The sequence below is a fragment of the Lonchura striata genome, chromosome 1 (genome assembly GCF_050655825.1).
Source record: "Lonchura striata isolate lonStrDom1 chromosome 1, ASM5065582v1, whole genome shotgun sequence".
NCBI classification, from domain to species: Eukaryota; Metazoa; Chordata; class Aves; order Passeriformes; family Estrildidae; genus Lonchura; species Lonchura striata.
Window position 1 is genome coordinate 61,814,254 of NC_140703.1, and position 20,003 is coordinate 61,834,256.

Genomic DNA, 20,003 nt, shown 5'->3' on the forward strand with positions numbered 1-20,003 from the left:
AAACCAATTATTTAAAATAGATCTGGTTTAGTCTGAATGGGAAATCCTTCTTCCAATGATCCTGTTGAGATCATGTTCAGTCTACTGTTTTTCTCCACCCTGCCAAAGGAACTGGAAGTATGGGGAAAGGCTGAATTTTCTAAAAGCCATAACTACAGGTGAATGTGGAAATTGTGCTACATAAATTCCTGTGCTACAAAGTTATGTAGTTATGTTCCATAACTACAGTGATGCTAGATCTCAAATTTTGAGACTTTACAATTGCAACCACTATTTTCAAATTCCCCCACAAAAATAATCTATCAGCAAATATAAATCACCTACAAATTAATTGAGTTCATCATTCTTTAAAGTAATTTCTAAAGTAGGGACAGATTTATTAGGCATTTGCAAGACTCCTTTCAGAATAAATAATGACACCTGCTGTGCCTTATCTTTAGGGATTTTCTGCATATTTTTAATTTGGTCAATGTACAATATTCTAAAGTTAGCACACTGCAAAGGCTTAAAGTTAAGAGCTACACAGGAGTACAAAAGGGTCATACTCTGACCTAAAACTCCTGACTACTGTCAGAGGCCAAAAAATCATGCCAAAGCTATAAGAGGAGCTTTTTGTGGCCATATTTGGGCACCTGTCTTTTTTCCAAGTTTTATTTCTAAGGCACAAATATATACACAAAGCAGTTCGTCTAACTTTTAAAATACCAACTCGGAGAAAGTGTGAGAAAATACTATGAAGAAGGCTTCAAACAGAGCCTTCAAATGTGGTTAAAATTAATCAGTCTACACAGGATAGCTCTAATTTCTCCATGCCAACACGCAACAGCTCAGCAGAGATTTCTCAAATGACTGGATGCTGCAGAGATGAATTCTGTGCTGTGCTGGCACACAGGAAGCTCTTCAGAAACACACACTACTGCAGCCACTGCATAACAACTCCAGGGAGAGGAAACTTCTATTCAAAATGTCAGGAAAAATGGTGTTTGCTGCTTTTGATCTGCAATCCAAAAGAACCTACCTTCCAGTCTTGTCGTTTGCCTGTGGTTTTAAGAGCTTTAGCACCTCACCACCACAGTTAAAACTCAGTTCTGAGCTCCCTCCAGGAATAGCAAAGCTGAGAATTGTGTAGTAGGTTAAGCACATCCTTGCAGAAATGTGTATCTAGGCATACTCTGTTTTACTGCTGGAAACACATCCTGCTGTATGAACGCAAGGGATTGTCTGTACTTCAGCACATGTGAGACAACAGCTTCAAAGACATTAAATATCCATATATGTAGTGATCCTTCAAGTAAAAAGTAATCTGTGTGCCTTTTGATTTCACATTTTCCTTTCAAACACCTTGTGGAGTTCAGCTAAGGAGTCTGCAGGTGAGGAAAAGATAAGACTTTCATTGTCCAGCAAGGAGTGCAAACCCAGATGAAAACTTGACCTAAATGTTTCAGAGGTCCTTCAAAACCAAAAGGCATAAAAAACTGCCTTACCAAGAAACTGTTTTAGTAGGTTCCTACCAATGGAACCTATAAAATCTGGTCTCCAAGGTTCAGGAGCCTGGGGTGAAGTAAAACTGGGTATTGTAGGAGTGGCAAAGGAGGGGACTGTTTATTATTTTAAATTCCTCTTGGCTTTGCTTTCTCTAGATTAGAGAAGTAAACACCATTCCTTCACCCCAAAAGCTTTTGGCAGCCACATACATGTAACTCTAGTCCCAAGGCATTGAAGAGAAGAGTTACAGATACACCCTATTCAGTGGGACGTAACAGAAGAAAAGCATGGGTGATCTTTCAGAATGGGCTCTGAACTAATGAGGGTGTTTATTATATGGTTTTATCCACAGAGGTGGAGGCACAAAGGAGTCAGCCAAAAGGGGTCAGTGGTGCAGCTACCCTGATAACTGTGACAAATGTTAGCCCCCTGCTCCCCGCCAGTTTGGCGTGCCAGCTGCATTCCTCACACTGTGCTTGCTCTGTGCCAGAACAGCATTATCAGCAATGTAAAGGACATTGCCAAGGTGCCAGGTCTCATGAACCTAAAATTAAATCTCCCAGCTGGGCTGCACTTTCCAGGAAGACTCAATCTCTCTTCCTCTCCCCCTGCTTTTGCTTCCATTGGCGGAAGCACAATAGTTATGGGCAGAGACAGAAATACAGCACTGCAGGAGGCAAAACTCTTGTGGACATCAAGGCCCCTCACATAAGCTGAAAAAAGAGCTAATGAAAAGGATTATGCATCCATAGGTTTTGTGTGCACTGGCAAAGCTGAGTTGCATTAAAGTGCATTTTTGAAGTAAATGGGAAAAAAACCTGAATAGTGTACATTGCAGTAGCACTGGATAAATGGTTCCCTTTGGGAAACTAAATTAACAGATTTTGGAAATTTACCATGAGTCACATTAAAAAAATGTGACTGCTTATTTATCTCTAAAGATTGAAGGTGGTCAACCAGCCAGGTGATTTCCACCAGCACAGAAACTTAGAATAACCTAGCTAAGAAGGGACCTTGGATATCACCTAGTCCAGAGCAGGGTTAGCTTCAAAGTCAGATCAGAATGGTCACAGTTTGGCATCTTTCCCTTAACAAAAAATGCCTTAAGGATGGTTTTTTGCACTTTTATATACTTAGTTTTGCAGACACTACAGGACCAATGACCTGGCCGGGGAGAACAGACTCCGTGATGGCTTGATAAAGACTGCATGCACAACTGGCAGGTTCTCTCTTGTACATGAGATACTTAAGCACCCATCTGTGCTGGAAATTTTGAGCCTCAAGGCAGCTGGGAGGCTCGTTTTTTTTTCAATACCATGTTTCCTTATTGATGTTTGAGGGTGTTTGAATGTAGGAAACACCTGGCTCTGCCTCCCCTTCATGCATGGGCAATGAATTTTTTTCCCCATCTCTTTGCTCAGGGCTGCAGCTAGCATTAACTTTGTGCCTGACTTGCCATTTTTAATTTCAGGTTTGCACACAGTGGAAGAGGAAAAGACTTTGGGAACTTGCCAAGATCTTCACTTTAAAGGAGCAGAAACAGGAGAAGTTAATGAAAGTGCTAAATAAAAATCAAATAGTATTTTCATATCACAGGTCTAGTGCAAACTCCATGGCTTGACTTACCTTTGGGTGTTGCTATAGTGGGGACCAGCCAATAGCTGAGGGCTAACTGGGGATCTAGATCAGAGTGTTAATGGTGATCAGAGAGAACTTAAAATGAAACAAGTAAATGGTACTGAAAGGAAACCCATAGGGGGAAATATCAGCACAGGAAAAATGCACACATGGGCTTTTGGCGTGTAAACAGGTCTGTCTCCAGACACCCGCCTGTGCCACATATTCAAGTCTGAGGTCATCGATAAAATTAATTATCAGCCAAAAGAGTAAAATACATACAGTTTTGAGAAGCTTTCTCATGGGCTGGTATGATGATTTTAGAAAGTTTTTTCCTTGTGAGATCAAAATACATCTTTAAAGGTTAAATGAAACCTATCCTTCCTCAAATCGACATTTTTATCATAGTCTTCTACCTAGTAGGAGAATATTTTTATCATAGTACCCATACCCATTTTTATCATAGTCTTCCAGTCTCCTTTTTCATACACATTTACTTGGGAGTACAAAGGAAAAAATTAAAAAAAAACAGTAATTAAACTGCTTGATGTATTTTGTAATCACTTGCTCTATTCTGATGATAAGCATAGGATAAATGCAAAACTTGATGAGATTAGATGGGGTAGAAAGATAAAACTGATTAGGTAGACAAAATTATCATTATACCAGAGATATCAAAGGCATGACTTTCCCCTAATATAACACACATACTATATTTGTACATCTCTTTTGTCACTTACAGGGAAAATAAAATGCCTTAAAAATATGCTTTGTTCCCACCATTTCAGAATATACGTTTGAGATTCGAATAAAGACTGGTAAACCCCTCCTCCCCTGATATTTCAGTACAAGGAAAACATGCCCCTGCTTAGTGCCAGGCCTCCCTGGTAGTGGTGGGGGACAGTCAATGCTTCATGTTTCATCTGCAGAGCTCAGCAGCCTTGGTAAAAAGAAGTGGAACTTGCCTACAGAGTGCTCCTGCATTTCTTTCTCATCCTTGTCAGTTCCAGTGGCTCTACCTATTGTGTGGTTGGAGGCAATAGGTACAACACTTTGGAAGATTGAGAGGTGTGGAGGAAAAAAAATGGATGGGAAGGGAGGTTGTGGAGCAGACATAAGAGGAGGCACAGACAGCAGCACAACTGTGATGGAAGGAAACAGAAGAATGAATGATGCACCAGGAACTTGGAATTAAATTTGCAGAAAATTCAAAATGAGGAATAATGAGGAAAGGAAATTTTCACCTCCATTTCTACTCATGTCCTGTCTTCTGAGTGAGCATTCTGGTGCATTATGAATGAGGACACACAGCAGCACAAAGAATTTCCCACTTCTATGATCCTTCAGGATTTAAGGCAAATGAAATTAAAATAAAACTTGGAGCAAAGCAAAGAGTGCAGCCGACTGCTGAGAAGCAGAAAACTGAGCTAGAGAAACACTGGTTCTGGCCCAGGGTGGCAGCCTCTATATTTTTGAGCTCTTCTTTGATCTCTTTTTTGCCACTTTTTGTGTATTATAAAACAGTAATACCAGTTCTTACTGAATCTGGTGTGGTCCTCTTCTGTTCTGTTACTAAGGTCCCCTAAACAAAATGGTAAATGTGCTACTGCTTATGATGCCTCTAATCTACTGCAATGATCTACAGCATTTTGGAAGTAACATTAGTAAACAAATGAATAAGAAGCATGGAAATCAGGAAGAGCGGGTGGGGGAGGAGGGGGCACAAGAAATGAAGTGAAAATTCAAAAAAAAAAAAAAAACCAAAGAAAAATCCAGAGTGGGATAAAGATTTGGAATAAATGTGAAAATATAGCAATATTTCAAAGAAATCTTTACATAGACCTCATAAAACTCATGATTTTCTGTAGTTCTTCAAACAGGTATTTAAAGCAAGCAGCCAAGTTAGGAAAAAAACTTCAAACAACATAAAAACCCTAAGGAAAACCTATGTGAAACAAAGGAGCTAAGTTTTTCCTGATGATATATTTCAAAAGGTGAGAGGCTTTCCTTCCTTCCTTCCTTTTTCTCTTTCTTTTTCTTTCTTTCTTTCTTTCTTTTCTTTTCTTTTCTTTTCTTTTCTTTTCTTTTCTTTTCTTTTCTTTTCTTTTCTTTTCTTTTCTTTTCTTTTCTTTTCTTTTCTTTTCTTTTCTTTTCTTTTCTTTTCTTTTCTTTTTTCTTTTCTTTTCTTTTCTTTCTTTTCTCCCTCCCTTCCTTCTTCCTTCCCTCTTTCCTCCCTTTCTTTCCTATCATTCCTTTCTCTCTCTTTCTCTCCCTCTCCCCCGGCCCTTTCTTTCTCACTCTTTCTCTCCTTCTTTCTCTCTTTCTATATAGTTGACTGTGACTGGAGAGACAGCTTGTTTCTCTCTGTGTGGGCTTCCTACAGACACCTACAGGATGTTGAGATTCTCTCCTTATGGAGAAGATAGTCAGGGTGGGAGCTCAAACAAGAATCCTGGGTTGTTAACTCTCTCCCAGGCTCAGAAGGATGGTCCCAGTGGGTGCTTTGAGGTCGCCTGACACAGGGTGGGCACATGTAAGCCAGCCTGTGTCAGATTGTCTTGGCCAAGGAGCACTCTCTGGACCTTATTTATCAAGAATACATCGCATATGGGTTGAAAGGGTTACACTACAATTGTGAAGCAAAATGGTGCTTTTGAGTCTCTCCAGGACCCAGAAAGATGGATGGATGGATGAACCAGCCTGTGGAGTGCAGGCAAATACATACAGTGCATGCGAGCCAACTCAGTAAGGTGAAAAAGGACTTGCTTAGCAAGTCAATCCTCAAATGAAGGAAATTAACCTTAACAGGATGCTGACAGTCACAGAAGCCAAAAAATGTGAAAGCAGACTTGTTTTTAAGATTTTTTAATTAATTTTTTCCCTGTGAATTAGATTGGGGGAGGAGGATGTTGTTTTCTTGGTTTTTTGGTTTGTTTTGGGGTTTTTTTTTGTCTGTTCCTTTGTTGGAAAATAGAGAGATTTTGAAATTTTACACCCTGTAATTTCTGGAGCACTCATTGTCATGGGAGGCAACAGACATAGCCTACAGATGGGACTCAGAATCTAACCCATGCAGTAGCTGAATACATGCATGCATAAAGACAGACTTTATTCAGGCTGCACCACAAATCTATAAAAATATGCCAGTGAAATTGCCAGCCTCTCAGAAAAATTGGCAGTGGAAAACAGCAGAGTTCCTGGCCTGGTGCCCTCCTCTTTCCACAACCTGTGAGCAAAACTATATAAACCCGTGTAAATCGAAAACAAGATTGTTCTGTAGTGAATTTCAGGACCTATTGCATTGTTGTGGGATAGTAGGAAATTGCCCCCAGGTAAGTAACATACAACACCATGCATGAATCTTGGCAGACGGAGAGAAATAACATAATTGCCCCTTGCAACATCATGCTACAGCCACTGAGTTCAAGAAAGACTGGCTGAGATAAAAGCTAAGAAAATAATCAAACATTAGCATCACAAAACACAAATGAGAAGCAAGGAAAATCCATTAAAGAATGTGAAGTACCAGAAAGGTAAATGGCTTTATCAACCATGAACTCCTCTGCAAAACGGATGTGACAAAAATTCTTCTTGCTTTTCCGAATTGCTGTTATATCTCCACACTGCTCAAAGACTTCCTGAATAATTTCCTCAGTTGCATTTTCTGGTAATCCTCCAACAAACACTGTTTTACACCCAGGAGGTCTCTCTCTTGTCGAAGGTGGCGGAAGATCTAAGTAAAAACAGAAATCACATTGGAATACAAAATTTGTCTTTTGATCCATTGGCTCTATTCACCCCTTCAATCAGTTCTGGGCAGCAAGAGTTACTTGATGTAGTATAGAGGCAGGAAAGGGGGACAAGCAAAGTAATTGAATATTGCAGAGATTATCCAGAACTGATTACTTGAATCTAAACCCCTTCAAGCTTTAGGTGGTACTTCAAACATTTATTCCTGCCACTGCAGGTTGTTCTCCAGGACCGACAGTGAGGTCTGAAAGGGTCTTTCTGTTCCCTGTACATCCACAGAAAACCAAAAAAAAATATTCTGTTTCAAAGTAGAGGGGCTTCTGCAACAGATTTGACCCTGAGCACAGATCTCAGACTCTAGTGCAGTGCATTCAAAGCCTGAACTGCACCACTTCTGGCTCATACCCATCACTCGCCACGCTCACCAAGTGTGTGGGCTGTGAGCAAGCCCATGCTGCGTACACCCTGTGCACTTGGGCTGGACACCTTTCCCTGGTATTAGCATAATTTCATTTCTGTCTCAGAGTACAGGAGCACAGCAAACAGAAAAACAAAGTGGGAAACACAACAAAGTGACAGCATGATGAAAACACTCTGCTGGTTATCTGTTTTGTCTTGTTGCCAGATAATGGAGCAGACGGCAGCACAGGAGAAGGATAACCTCATTGTTTACAAGTGCTTATGAGGTGGAGTAGATAGAAATGCTACCTTCATGTATATATAGAAAGAATTTATACACACTTATATTGGAAAAACTATTAAATTTTTGAAAGCTGTATAAAAAATAAAAGCTTTCATAATGCTTCACCTTGTTCATACACAGTAAAAGTAATTCTCTAAGAATTAATATGACTAATATGACTTATTGTTTTGGCCCTTTAACACAGTAAAGGAGGTTGCAACCTTAAAGTGTACATATGTATATATACATACATACTCACATACACAACTAGTTTGATTAAACTGTGATCTGGATATACTGCAAATCCAGAGCACCTGAATATTTGCTTAACATTCTCATTTCACAGTGATAGTTAAAGTCACTGGTATGATGGCTCTGAAACTCATGGGGCCAACACACAAAATCAGGGTTTGTGGCTGAGCTGGTATCTGGGTGGGAAGAGTTTTCCATTTGCACAGTCATAGCAGGAATAGGAGGGAACCTGGTACCTCCTTTCAAAAAGAGAAAGGAACTCATCTGTCATGACTTTTTGAAAAATGGCAGGAGACAAGCCGTAGCCCCCTTTCCCTCCATGTCCTTCAAAAAGGGACTGAAGTGACACAATTTGGGGTGCAAGGTACTGTGTTCAGGGACACGAGCCCAGATCAGTCCCATCTAACTACAAGCACCTGAAGGGGAGTGCAGAGATGAACAGCACCATATTAGCTTTATGTTTTGTGATATCCTGATCTATGGGAAAGACAGGTATATAGTATGACCACTGCAGATCTTTAGGCTGTGTTACTTTTCTGTAAGTATTTTTCTTTTCTGTAAGAGCTTCATAGTTTTTTTATGTGACCTTACAGAAGTGAATAAGGATTCTCTTATGCCATACCATGCTTTACACACAGAATAGACCTTAGAAAGATAGACCACACATGACTGTAATTATAAAGCTTTACTGTTATGAGATAAAAAAATTGCATGCAATGCATTTAGGAAGGTAACATTCTTTCTTCAGTTGCACTTACTTGGGTTTGGAGGAAAGAGTGTGCAGCTTTTGCAGTGAATTATTTCTTTGACTACAGGCACATCTGTTGGTGGTGGTGGCGGCACTAACCCCATGCCTGGTATCATTGGGTTAATTGGAGTGATTCCAGTCATCATGCTAAGGCTTGGATCAAAGCCTGGTACACAGATTGAATCTGTAAGTATAAAACATAAAATCCTGGCTTATAAATCTTAAAACTACCCGTTAAAATTTTCTTGTATGGACAGTTTCTCTTTAAGCCCATTTTCCTTGCTTATTTCACAAGCATCACTGTGAGAATTAGGAGAAGAAAAGGAAAAATGGAAAAATGTAAAAGGCAGAGAAATAGGAGAAGAGAGTGAGAAGGAGAGAGAAAGGGAAAGGAAGAGGGGGAGTGGGATGAGGAGGAGGGAGCTGCATTCTCAGTGAAAAAAAATAAACTACGCATAAAGAAGGGAATGTTACATAATCTAAAATATTATCATGACTGACTAAAATATAGCACACTAACGTGTAAAACCATGCACCATGAATATCTGTTATTATCTGGAATGCAATTTTCTTTTCATAATGCTACCACTGCTTTCTGCCCAAAGCCTAAAAAGAATATAATTTAACATTGATATGTCCTCTCCATCTAATTGTCAGACAGATTTATCACAACATAGCCTTCTCACATAAGTGACCTTGATTCACAAACAATACAGAGAAAGATCCATTTCTGGCTGCTTTATATTGTCTAGTTAGCCAAGACTTCTAACCATTTTACCCTGGAATATAAATTTACAGCTGAACAGAATGGAGTCTTTTTGAACCTTAGAATTAGTTCCTTCTTGTCCTGTTATTTATTCAGATTAGCAGATTCACCTCAACATATGTACTATTAACATATACCACTACAGCCTCATAAAGTAAAATGAATATTTGGCAAGCATTTCTCTTTCTTCTTCCTGATCTCCTTGCCAAGACTTCTACATGTATAACTTTAAGCTGAAAGATTTACCGGGGAGCACCAGTGCTTTAACACCAAGAATTGTAATAAGCAGATGTTTCAGAGGAACCAAGAGCCAACTTCTGAAATTCATTTTCGTTAAAAACAAGGCTTTGGGTTTCTTGAGGCATAATGAATAAAATATTTTGAGAGACCGATCTCTTTGTTGGCATAACAGTGCTGCTATTTGGCATCATCAATTATTTAAAAGAAGAGAGTTACTTTGGTGTTCTACAGATTTTCTGCTGAGTTTTCTGGCTAGCAACTGAAAAGTATTTAATGATACGTGTAAACATGGGGTTTGGTAGCTCAGGAGCTTGTTTATTTTGAAGAGGCAAAGAGAGAAGAGGGAAACAACTCCTTCTCAAGCATTTTATATGTACATATACACGTATATATATATATGCATATAGATGAGCTTTGAGCTAATTAAAAAAAAAGGCAGCATGATTAATGAAATGTGACCAGAGAGACACTAGTTTCTTCATCCTAAATCTGCTGCCGAGAAGCTATGTAGCCCTGGGTCAGCCCTCTGACCCTTCTGTATCTTCATTTCTACATCTACAAAACAGGCAGAGCAATACTCACTTACTGCCAAGTATTAACTTACATTTTTATTGCACTCTGCAGGTGTAAAGCACTCTGTGGGGGCTGAAAATTAGCATTATTATTCCTGTGAAACATCCATAATCATCTTCTCCAGGAATGACAACTGAGGACTGAGAAGTACTCTAAAAGAGCTCATATCTGTCTCAACTGCATGCTCCCTGTTCTTCATGCACTGACTGTGAGCCTTTACCACCTTCAGGCAGTCCTGTACAACAAGCGTAGCAAGTGCACAGTAAGCAAGGACTTGCTTTAGGCTTAGTGAAGACTAGTATTAATGAAAAGTCATGATATTACATTATTTTTTTAATAAGTGGGTTTTGAAAAAGGATTTGCTCTGGGTGTGATGCTTTTTTTTCAGGATCGATGTATACGCATGGCTTTTCAGATTTAGCTTTGAAACTTGGAGTCTGTCGTTTATTCTGCAAGATGCAGTGGTGGCCATATATTAAATATTCATGGTGAATGCTGGGAGATGGAGTTAAAGGTGAAAGGGGAACACATAATTCAAAGAAACCCTTAGGCTATGCTAATAATCTTAATCTCTGTTTTACAAGTCAGGCTTCAAACAGTCACAGAAGACCACACTTTGCAGCACTCTCTGGCTGTGGATGGAACTCCATCTTTGTTACTAGCTGCTAAAACATCCCATAGAGCTCAGTGGCTTACAAAGCAGGTCACCATGCTAGCACACAACAAACTGCCATACGAGTCCTCTCCTGGCATCAGGAGATGCCAAATGATGCATTTTGTCTATTCTTCTGGACAAGTGTAGGGTCTGCTACAGTCCCAGCCAGATACGAAATTTCATATTGAATCCAATATCCACAGTACAGCTGCAGCATTCTGAAGCACAGGTACAAGATGATGGACAGAAACCGAGTTCTCCCTGTCCCAAAAGCACCTTTCAGGCCCCATGGCACAGCCAAGGAAAAAGGTCATCATCTGGCAAGTGCCACCACAAGGTGTATTTGGCTTTTGCTGTTCTGTCCTTAGAACAACCACCAGATACATTTCAGCTTTTCTCCAGAGTTAGTGACATGAAATAACAGCAAACTCTGCCCAAACCAGAGGCACATCCTCTCACCCAGAGCAAGGACAATAGGTTTCAATAAGGTCCAGTTTTGTGAATTTTCCTTTGGCAGTGGTGCAGACACAGAGAAAAACAAATCTAAGGGAGATGGCCACAGGGAAACTCATGCCCACAAACACTGTGAATCTGGGCATGGGAAGGAGAGCTTTTAGGCTGCATGCTAATCAGAAGAGATCTGTGAATTAAGCAGAAGAAAATTATTTGCAACTAATACCTGGCACATCCAAGCAAACGTGGCTTTGTAAGTAACTTTGCCTGTGTTAAATAAGTACATGGCTTTGTCATCAGTTTCTTTTACAACTAGAATCAATCTACAAGAGCATGACAAAGTGCTGGGGTCCAGTCCAACACTCATGGAATGTCCTTCTAGGAGTGCCGGGAGTCTGTGCTTTCAGAAGGTGACTGTGCTGAGGTATACTGAAGAGGACTCAGTCAATAATTCTTGAAATTTAATTCCACATCTTGCAGGCAGTAATCCAAGCCTGCTAAAGTCAATAGCAAGACTACTGAAGGCACAAACAGATTTTAACCCTGACCACGTTTAAATTCTCTGTCCTCTTGAATCAGTTTCTTCATTTTCCCAGTGTGTTAAATTGAGAATGACATGCTTTCATACATTAGTATGAGCACTGAGAGGATGCACAGGTACCAACTGGCAAACATCCTGGAAAAGAAAATCATTCTCTCAAAACTCAAAACTATCATGCATTTCAGTGATGGAAAATCCAGATGAATTTCTAAAGAGTGAATCTCTTGTTTGGACCCCTGAAAAGACTGGTGGTGCTTGCATTTCCAGAGAAGATGCATGCCACCTGGATATTGCTGACAAACCATGACAAGGGACTATAGATGGGGTGTCCAAAGGAAATACTGGTCTGGACTCTGAGGTGCAGAGAAAAAAGAATGATAGTCACCGCAAAAGAAAGTTAATAAATTTGCCACATCTGTGATAGGATCTAGAAGAATCCCAAGTTTAACTATATTAATGCTATTGAGTAGTGCAATAATAGAAGCTGGATATATAGCTCTTGTCTAGAAACGAGGGATGATCATCCATCAGCACCACCACTGCAGTCTGCTCCACGTCCTGGCAAAATGCCTATCTGGAGCAGGGCCAGGACACCAAACTTAGCACTGGAGGCAACTACTGTTGAACTAACTGGTAAGATTGCTGGTCTTCAGTATGAAAGAAAATGGTAAGAGTTATGCAAGTATTTAAAAAAATAGGAATCAATCCTGCCCACATATGATTTTTTTAAACAGATCTCCTTAAAGATATGATTATTAAGATACTACAGACTTTAATATGTTACTCTAAACAAAAAACATATTACATTTATAAGCAACACATCTGAAGAGTTAAAAAAACAATATTTTATGCTTTTAGTGAACATGGCATTCTTTTTAAAGGGATCTATTTATATTTATGCAGTTAGCCAAGGGTTTATAAATTATAAAAACAATCCGGAAGAAGAAACAAAATTTTCATTTTAAAAATGTTAATAAAGTATTAATAAATGAAATCATTAAAATGGAAAGTAATCAGAGATCATAAAGAACTTTAAGAATAGAAAAGGACATGTCGATCAAGTAAGACTCCTTGTGGATATTGTACAAAGGTTTGAACATTCATACATTTGTATAGGAAAATAAAAGTATTTAACATCAATATTTTGAAGAGAGAATATTTTGAAATGGAGAGGCCTAAATTTGGCAGAGCAAGGTAATTCCTGGTTCATCTGATAAAAAATTGACATGGTGGAGAACAATAAAAACCTCTGGAAAGCAAATAGTTGGAATTGGCAGTCAGAGAGACAATAAGAAAAACTTGAACACGTAGAGTAGTTTTTAAAGCTTCTTTTTCTTTTAAATGGAATAAAAGAACACCATATTTCATAGGAAATCTCTGAGTCTGAAAAAAACAGAAGAACGATAAAATTCCTTGGATGAAAACTACAGTATTCTAACACAGTAAGTAGTGTAAAACAATTGCTTCTATTAGGGTCCATTTTGGAAGGGCAGAAACAACTTTGTCTTCCATAAAAACAGCCACACAATGTTGTAGAAGCATCCTCCTTTCCTTCTTTGGCAATGGTTGCTGTCTGAATCACCTTATGTTTTACCACATTATTGCTGTGCTCAGGTAACAAGGATCTTTATTCCTGCCAGCTGTGCTTTTGGGTATTGCACTCCATTGCCAATATTAAGTTACCACTGTATTTCCACCAGCCCTTGCCACAAGGTATTAATCTACTCAAAGTCACTTTTTAAGGGTATAATCCCCTCTATGATTCGTAGTATTAGCCCTTGGGTGTGTCTTTATGTTTTTTTGCGTGCAACTGCCAGTTGTTTCTGTGGAGTTTTATGACAGCTGCCAAGATGTATTTCTGTTGGATGAATAAGAACATCCACAAAACAGGGGTTTGTGAGTACAAACATGGAAGGTTTCCACCACGGACATCATCAGCCATGTGTCTCAGACCTGCTGGTCAAACACACAGAGAAACTTACTGGTGAGCAGTGAAAACAATCATCTGAGCACAAAGCACCTAACAGAAATAATAAATGCTGAAAAGGTTCCCATGACATGGGAGTTATAATTTTATACCTACAAAAATAGTCTGTTTTCTACTGGGGAATGCCAACATGAACTGAAAGCACTAGGACAGTCCTGGCAGCAGCTGGCAGTAAATATATTAAGATGCTTCTTAAACTTTGCTTTCCGTGGAGGAAAAAAAAAGATCTGGAGACCAGATATTTGATCATGCACTTTAGAAATATCATTGCTGAGTATTTTGAGACTGAATATTGAGTAGATTTCTAAAATTTGAAATTAAAATTGAAAAAGAGCAAATCTAATAGAGAATCTGCCTCCCTTATAACAAATACATATATACACATACATACATATCTGTATATATACACTGTATATATACATATATACTAGCACTAGGAAATAAATTGTTGCTATTTTTTAATTTGAAATAAAGAAAGGACATTATTAGAGTAAGGAAGAGTTACTCTAAAGACTTGTATTTTTATCTAAAATTCTCCCTCAAAACTCAGCAGTCTGCCAGTGCCTTTATTATCAACACAATCTAATCTTTTCCCTATGAGCAATTAAGAATGCATATTCAGCTGCCAGCCAGGGATCAAGGCTGGATCACTGTTTTCCCTGGTCATCCAATTCCTAACATCTTCTGGGTTTCACAAAGCTTTTGGTGGATGTGACTAGTTTGGTCAATGAGCTTCTCTCATCAGCATCTTTGAATGCATTTTCTTGACCATTAAATGTCTAGACTTGTCTGTCTCTAAAATAGATGCTGGATTGTCTAGTGAGATTCTAGACACATAGTAAAAAAAAGGTAGGGTAATAAAAATCTGACAGCTCCTCCACATAACCAGCTTAGCCACTATCATCCTGTCTCAGAGCAAGGACCATCTGACTGTGGCCAGTAGCAGAAGCCTGGGGCACCTGAATAAGAAATAAGCAGGTAAAAAGCAAAATATTCTTAGCTGATATACATTGAGTGCTTACATATTTTCAGTGATAGAGATCATAACTGAACAATACTTTCTAGCAGGCTTCTATTCCACATAATTTAATCTATACCTTTCTACTAAATCCTGCTATGTACCTAATTATATTTTGAATACATTGGAACCTCTTTGTATCTGTGGCTTTCAAAGTAGCAACTGAGTTGGGAATTGTGCTTCTTTGCTAAAACAAGGTATTTGGCAGTTCCAGGTGCACCTTCTAGCTCTTCTATCCTGAGAAATCATTAATCCCTTATTTACCTTATCCACAAGATTCCAGATTTCATTTCTGCTTTCATATTTTGCCATGTTTAGCAAAGTGACCTTTGTCTCTGTGAAACTGCTACAAAGGAATATGGATATGGAACCTCTGATTTTGGCCCCTTTTAAAATCATGAGAAGGTAAGTGCAAGAGCAGAGATGCCTTTGTCGGTGCTCCTCTAGTCCTGGGTTGTTGAAGGTCTGAGTGCTGAAGATGTGGGCAGATGCCCTTACAGAGATGCTGCAGGAACACAAGCAGTGAAGGACCACGTGAGCACAGGACTCCTGCAGGAACACGAGTAAGAGGTGCAGGATCAGTGTTCGTGTGGGTGTTCGTGTGTGTGTGTGCACATGTGAAGGTGTATTTGGAGGAGTGGAAATGAAATCAGGGCCAGGAAAAGGGCCACAAAATCAGTTTCTTCTGGCTTTCTCAGTTGGCCAGGGGATCCCTGTTAACACCACTCAGCAAGAGCCACACACTGTGAAACAGAGCCTGGTCTGTAGCAAATACAAGTCTCTAAGGGAGTTTTCACAGAACAGAGGGTGAGGGGGAATCCAGATGAATGTTTCTCATTAATAATCAATGAAGTTATAATTTATGTGAACTCTACAGTGTCTGCCAGACCCACTTCATAAACAAAGCCCTCGTACCATCATCAAAACACTTGCCACTTGAAAATTACATCTATGAGACATATATCACTGACAAAGCTTTAGGGCTGTATAATTGTACTTGCTTTTTTGAAGAAAGCAGAGTCTGCACAGAAGTTTACAGCAGACAACCCTAAAACTTTAGATGCCGTTCTTCACAGCTAGTTATGCTGTAGCTGAAAACACTAAAAGCAAATCTGTCCTCCTCTTGATCCCTGCCCACAAAATCACTTGACAAACACTATATTTAGAGCAATATACATGACAAAGACTAAATTAAAGAAAACCACCTTCTCCTTTTACAAGCAAATCATGAGGTGAATCCTGGTTCATCCTTTATTGCTGCAGCGCTTGGCACAACAGGACCTCAATCTTGTTTAGAGCTTCTAATGCATTGCAAATAATAGGAGAGAATAACAAATAATAATAATACAACAAAGCATTACCACAATGGATGTCACTGTCCTCCAAAGATGCAATTTCAACCCTGTTGTGTTAAGAAATCTACAATGTTAATGTTATTTCTAATACTGTTTCTGCTTATGGATAGCCACCAGTACCATTTTTACCTCAGAAGGGTTTCAGGCACTACCTGCCCATGGTGAATTTATTTAGTTTCCTCTTAGAACATGTCTGCAAAAATACACCTAACAGACAAGCCCTAGAGTGATCTGGAAAACTCAGGGCTTAATGTTGAGGGAATCTGGTGATGGCTTGTCAGTTTTTAATGCCTGACAGCTGCATGTGTAAGAAGCTAAGCCAGAGAAAAAGTGACTAATCTTAGTCTCCATCCACAATCAACTTCCCTTCCATGTGGAAAACTCTGTTGCTATTACAGCAGAAACATGTGGGAATGAAAATTGAAATGGTACCGAACAGAAAAATAGCAAAGAAGGGAAAATGTGGAGAGAAAAATCAAAATAAATGCAGGCAAAGAGATGAAGGAGAGGGAAAGAGGAAAATACAACAATATTGTCTGGACTGTGTCCATACCTTATCCACAGGCTCTTTTGCCCTGTGCCAGGAGTTTGAAGGATTCATGAGTTTATAGCACCTCACAACATCCATAGTACTGACCTTCCCAAAGTCTCTGCTGCTTATGAACCTTTCCAGAGAATAGGAATAATGGGCTTCTTCCACCTTTTTAGCAATAAATCACTGCCTTGCATGGGGTCAGTCACAAGTCCATTGTGAAGAAAATAACAAAAATGCAAATTGTGTACAGTGCCACCTGGTCCCCAGTTAATGGCTCCTGAGCTGGTTTGCAAAAATATGGGGCTGACCAATATGCAAGAAGCAATGTAATACATTGCCTATATGCTGTAAAATGTGCACAGGTCTTATTTCCTGAGGTTCAAAAGTCTTTGTGCACTCACTATTTGCTGCTTGGGACAATCCTCCCCTGTTCTGAGATTCTTCCTTCCATTTCTTCAATTTTGTGCTCATTGCAATGGGCTATTTAGTAAGGTTAGCCTTAGCCAAGCTTAGTAACCTCTCTAAGCTCCAATGGGAACTGTTCAGTCTGTTTGCCAAATCAACCTCTTCCTAAAATAAAACATTGCCATGTTCCTTGAAAACAAGATCACCTTTCACTTCAAAGTCCTAGAAGATGAGAAAAGAAATAAATAAAACATGATTACACAGCCTAGGAACTGTTAATGGATTTTTTTTCTTGCTTGATATCTAGGAAAGTGCTGTATTCCAGAAATTTGAAAGGCGTTTGTACAGGCACAAAAAGGAAAAAAATAAAAAAGTTTATTGGAAGATATAAGCTCCTAAGTTGTAAATGAATACTGAAAAGAAATTGGAGAAATAGGAAAAATTTAAATTCCCAGGCTATGCTAATACTGAAATATGATCCTTATAATAAATGAAACATAAAATCTTTCAGTGTGTAAGAGATGGTAAAATACCATCTTCTGGTAATTAATGTGACCTCAGAGAAAATGGGTGGAAAAAAAAAAGAAATTCAGACATGCCATTTTCCAAATGAAAACAAAAGGGACTCATTTTTCTCATGAATCATGAAAGAAATTCTGGCTATTAAGCCAGAGTTACTGTGTGGATTCTTGAATCTGTGGAATGCATACAAACACTCTCCTTGCCTTTCTAGGGTCATAGGAGTAACAAGAGCCTTGTCAAAACTGGAAAGAAGCTGTACAACCCTGAAAGGTGTATCAGCTGCACAGTCAAGTTCTTGCAGAAACGTAACAAAAACTGTGCTCTGACAGACTGAAGGGTCCTTCGAGCCCTCTAGCCCAGACACCTGCCTCCATCAGCAAATCCCTAATTTTGTTCAGTACCAGAACAGAACTACTCTAAAGTGACATTTCCATATAATATTCTCCAAATCTCCAACACTCACTCTGCTGCTCAGGGACTTCCTAAAGCAAAGGAGGTTTTGTGCCTCCTCCAGGTTTATTTTTGGATATAAATAACAATGAGCTTTATTGCATGGGATGTATTTCTTTTCATACCATTACAAGAGATGACAGAAAGTTGTGCTGTGAAATCAGCAGGAAAATCTTGAGTGATGGTATTTCAAACTTTTAACCAAGTTATTCTACATGCATGTTTCTCTTTTAAAAGTCTGAGCAAATAGCCAAAAGAGAGATTTAAGCTATAATTTTAAATTATTATTCCTGGCACTATTTTCCTAGTCTCTTTTATGTTAAATAACATTTAAATAACAGTGTCAAAACTCTTAAATCTATAGTATCTTTAACCCCCTGAGTAGTAGAAGAAGGTTAAGTATACTAGCTATAGTAAAGATTTGCTGTCTGTATATGAATGTAGTAAGTATTCTTGATATTTTTTATTATCATCCACTAGAACTGTTTGACCTCCATACAGTTTATGGCAGTAAGTTGTAGGACAATATTTGAATGCTCTGTGCATGAGCAGAATACATGTTGGATTTTAATTTGATTAACTAACTGTTGAGTAAGTAATAGAGTGGTACTTGGTGAATTAATAAACTGTTTATTGGTTAAGAATTAACCAAGAATCCTATCTTGAGAATACTATGCTACATAAAACATGATCTGAAATGAACCCAGAGTTGAGAGCAGCAAGTAATGCTCCTGAATGTCTGTAGAAATAGCTGTCTTAATTAAACTCCAATATACTATGACAAAGCTATTTTGGCTAGATTTTTGCTAAATAAGCCATCTAGAACCTCAGAAACTTGAAAACACTCCTATGTGCTTAGGTATCACTGCAAACACAGAGTGTTGGTGACTACAGCTCTTCAGGAACATGAGAAACCATTTATCTTTACATAAGCAGGTACCTTTACACTCTTTTACCTCCCATAAGCAGGTACTGTAGCTAAGGGCTGGCTTCAGGCCATGTGCAGTACATCTCCCTCCAGACCAGAAGGATTTGTGAGTTCACAGGGGTCACAGCCAGGTATGGCCTCAGCCCTGGGGAGCCATGTGGGGAGGAAGAGAATGATCTGTGGTGATAAGGGAGCTTGCACAGAGATGCCAGAGGATGTAAAATCAGACACAACAGGCAATGGAAAGAGCAAGCACTTCATGTTGAGGATGGGATGAAAATTGTACAAACCAAGAGAATGGAAAATGCTGTCCAAAGTACTTTCACATTTAAAAGAGGAAGAGCGGCAAAAAAGACCATGGAATTTATTCATAATTCTCAGTCAACCTCTTTTCTCCAGTTTTGGATAATCCACAACAACCTCATATTTGAATGATTTGCAACATCCTCAGTTTTTAGCTAGAGACCTGTCACAAGGGAAGGTAATAAAGTCTGCTAGACAAAAACAAAGTATGCTGCTTATCAAAGAGGAGAGTGTTTTTTTAAATCTTTTTAATTGTTAAATCTGAGATTTCACCTGTCTTCTCAACACAAATAAATAAGTGAAAAATATTAAATAAATAAATGCTATAAACTTCCACAGGTTATCATTGCTTGTAAGCTCATGAATGTAGTATTGGGCTTGAGCTAAAAATATTTAGAATTATAGTTTTTGAAACATTTCTTAGATAGTGAAGGCTCCCTTTGGCCACCTCCCACTTCTCAAATTTCACACTGTGAAAATTTTCTGAGGCATTCATTGCAATTCAGGACTATGTTTCAAATTCCTCTTCCCTCTATGAATACAATGATTCAAAGACTGTAGATCTTGATGGTATAAGCACAAGGGCCCTCTCAGGTCCCTGAAGGGCCTGTTTTAGGCAGCCAGACTCAATGGTCAAATGGTCAGCAATTGTGGCAACTGGAGTACTCTCTATGGCTAGTAGAGGAATCCCAAATGGGACACCCTTAACTTCATAATAAAGCAATTCCTCTTCATGCT

General features: G+C 38.9%; 1 protein-coding gene across 18 annotated transcripts in view; it reads right to left on the reverse strand.

Annotated features, from left to right (window-relative positions):
• Positions 1-20,003, reverse strand: part of ENOX1 (ecto-NOX disulfide-thiol exchanger 1) — a 355,527-nt gene that overhangs the window by 91,246 nt on the left and 244,278 nt on the right. For all 18 annotated transcript variants that reach the window (XM_085577203.1, XM_077781387.2, XM_085577161.1 and 15 more), the window contains 2 exons: positions 8,545-8,718; positions 6,629-6,835 (listed from right to left, as the gene is read on the reverse strand). In XM_085577203.1, coding sequence (XP_085433329.1) covers positions 6,629-6,835; positions 8,545-8,680 — 343 coding nt within the window. In that variant the 5' untranslated portion in view covers positions 8,681-8,718. The remainder of the gene's footprint in view (positions 1-6,628; positions 6,836-8,544; positions 8,719-20,003) is intronic.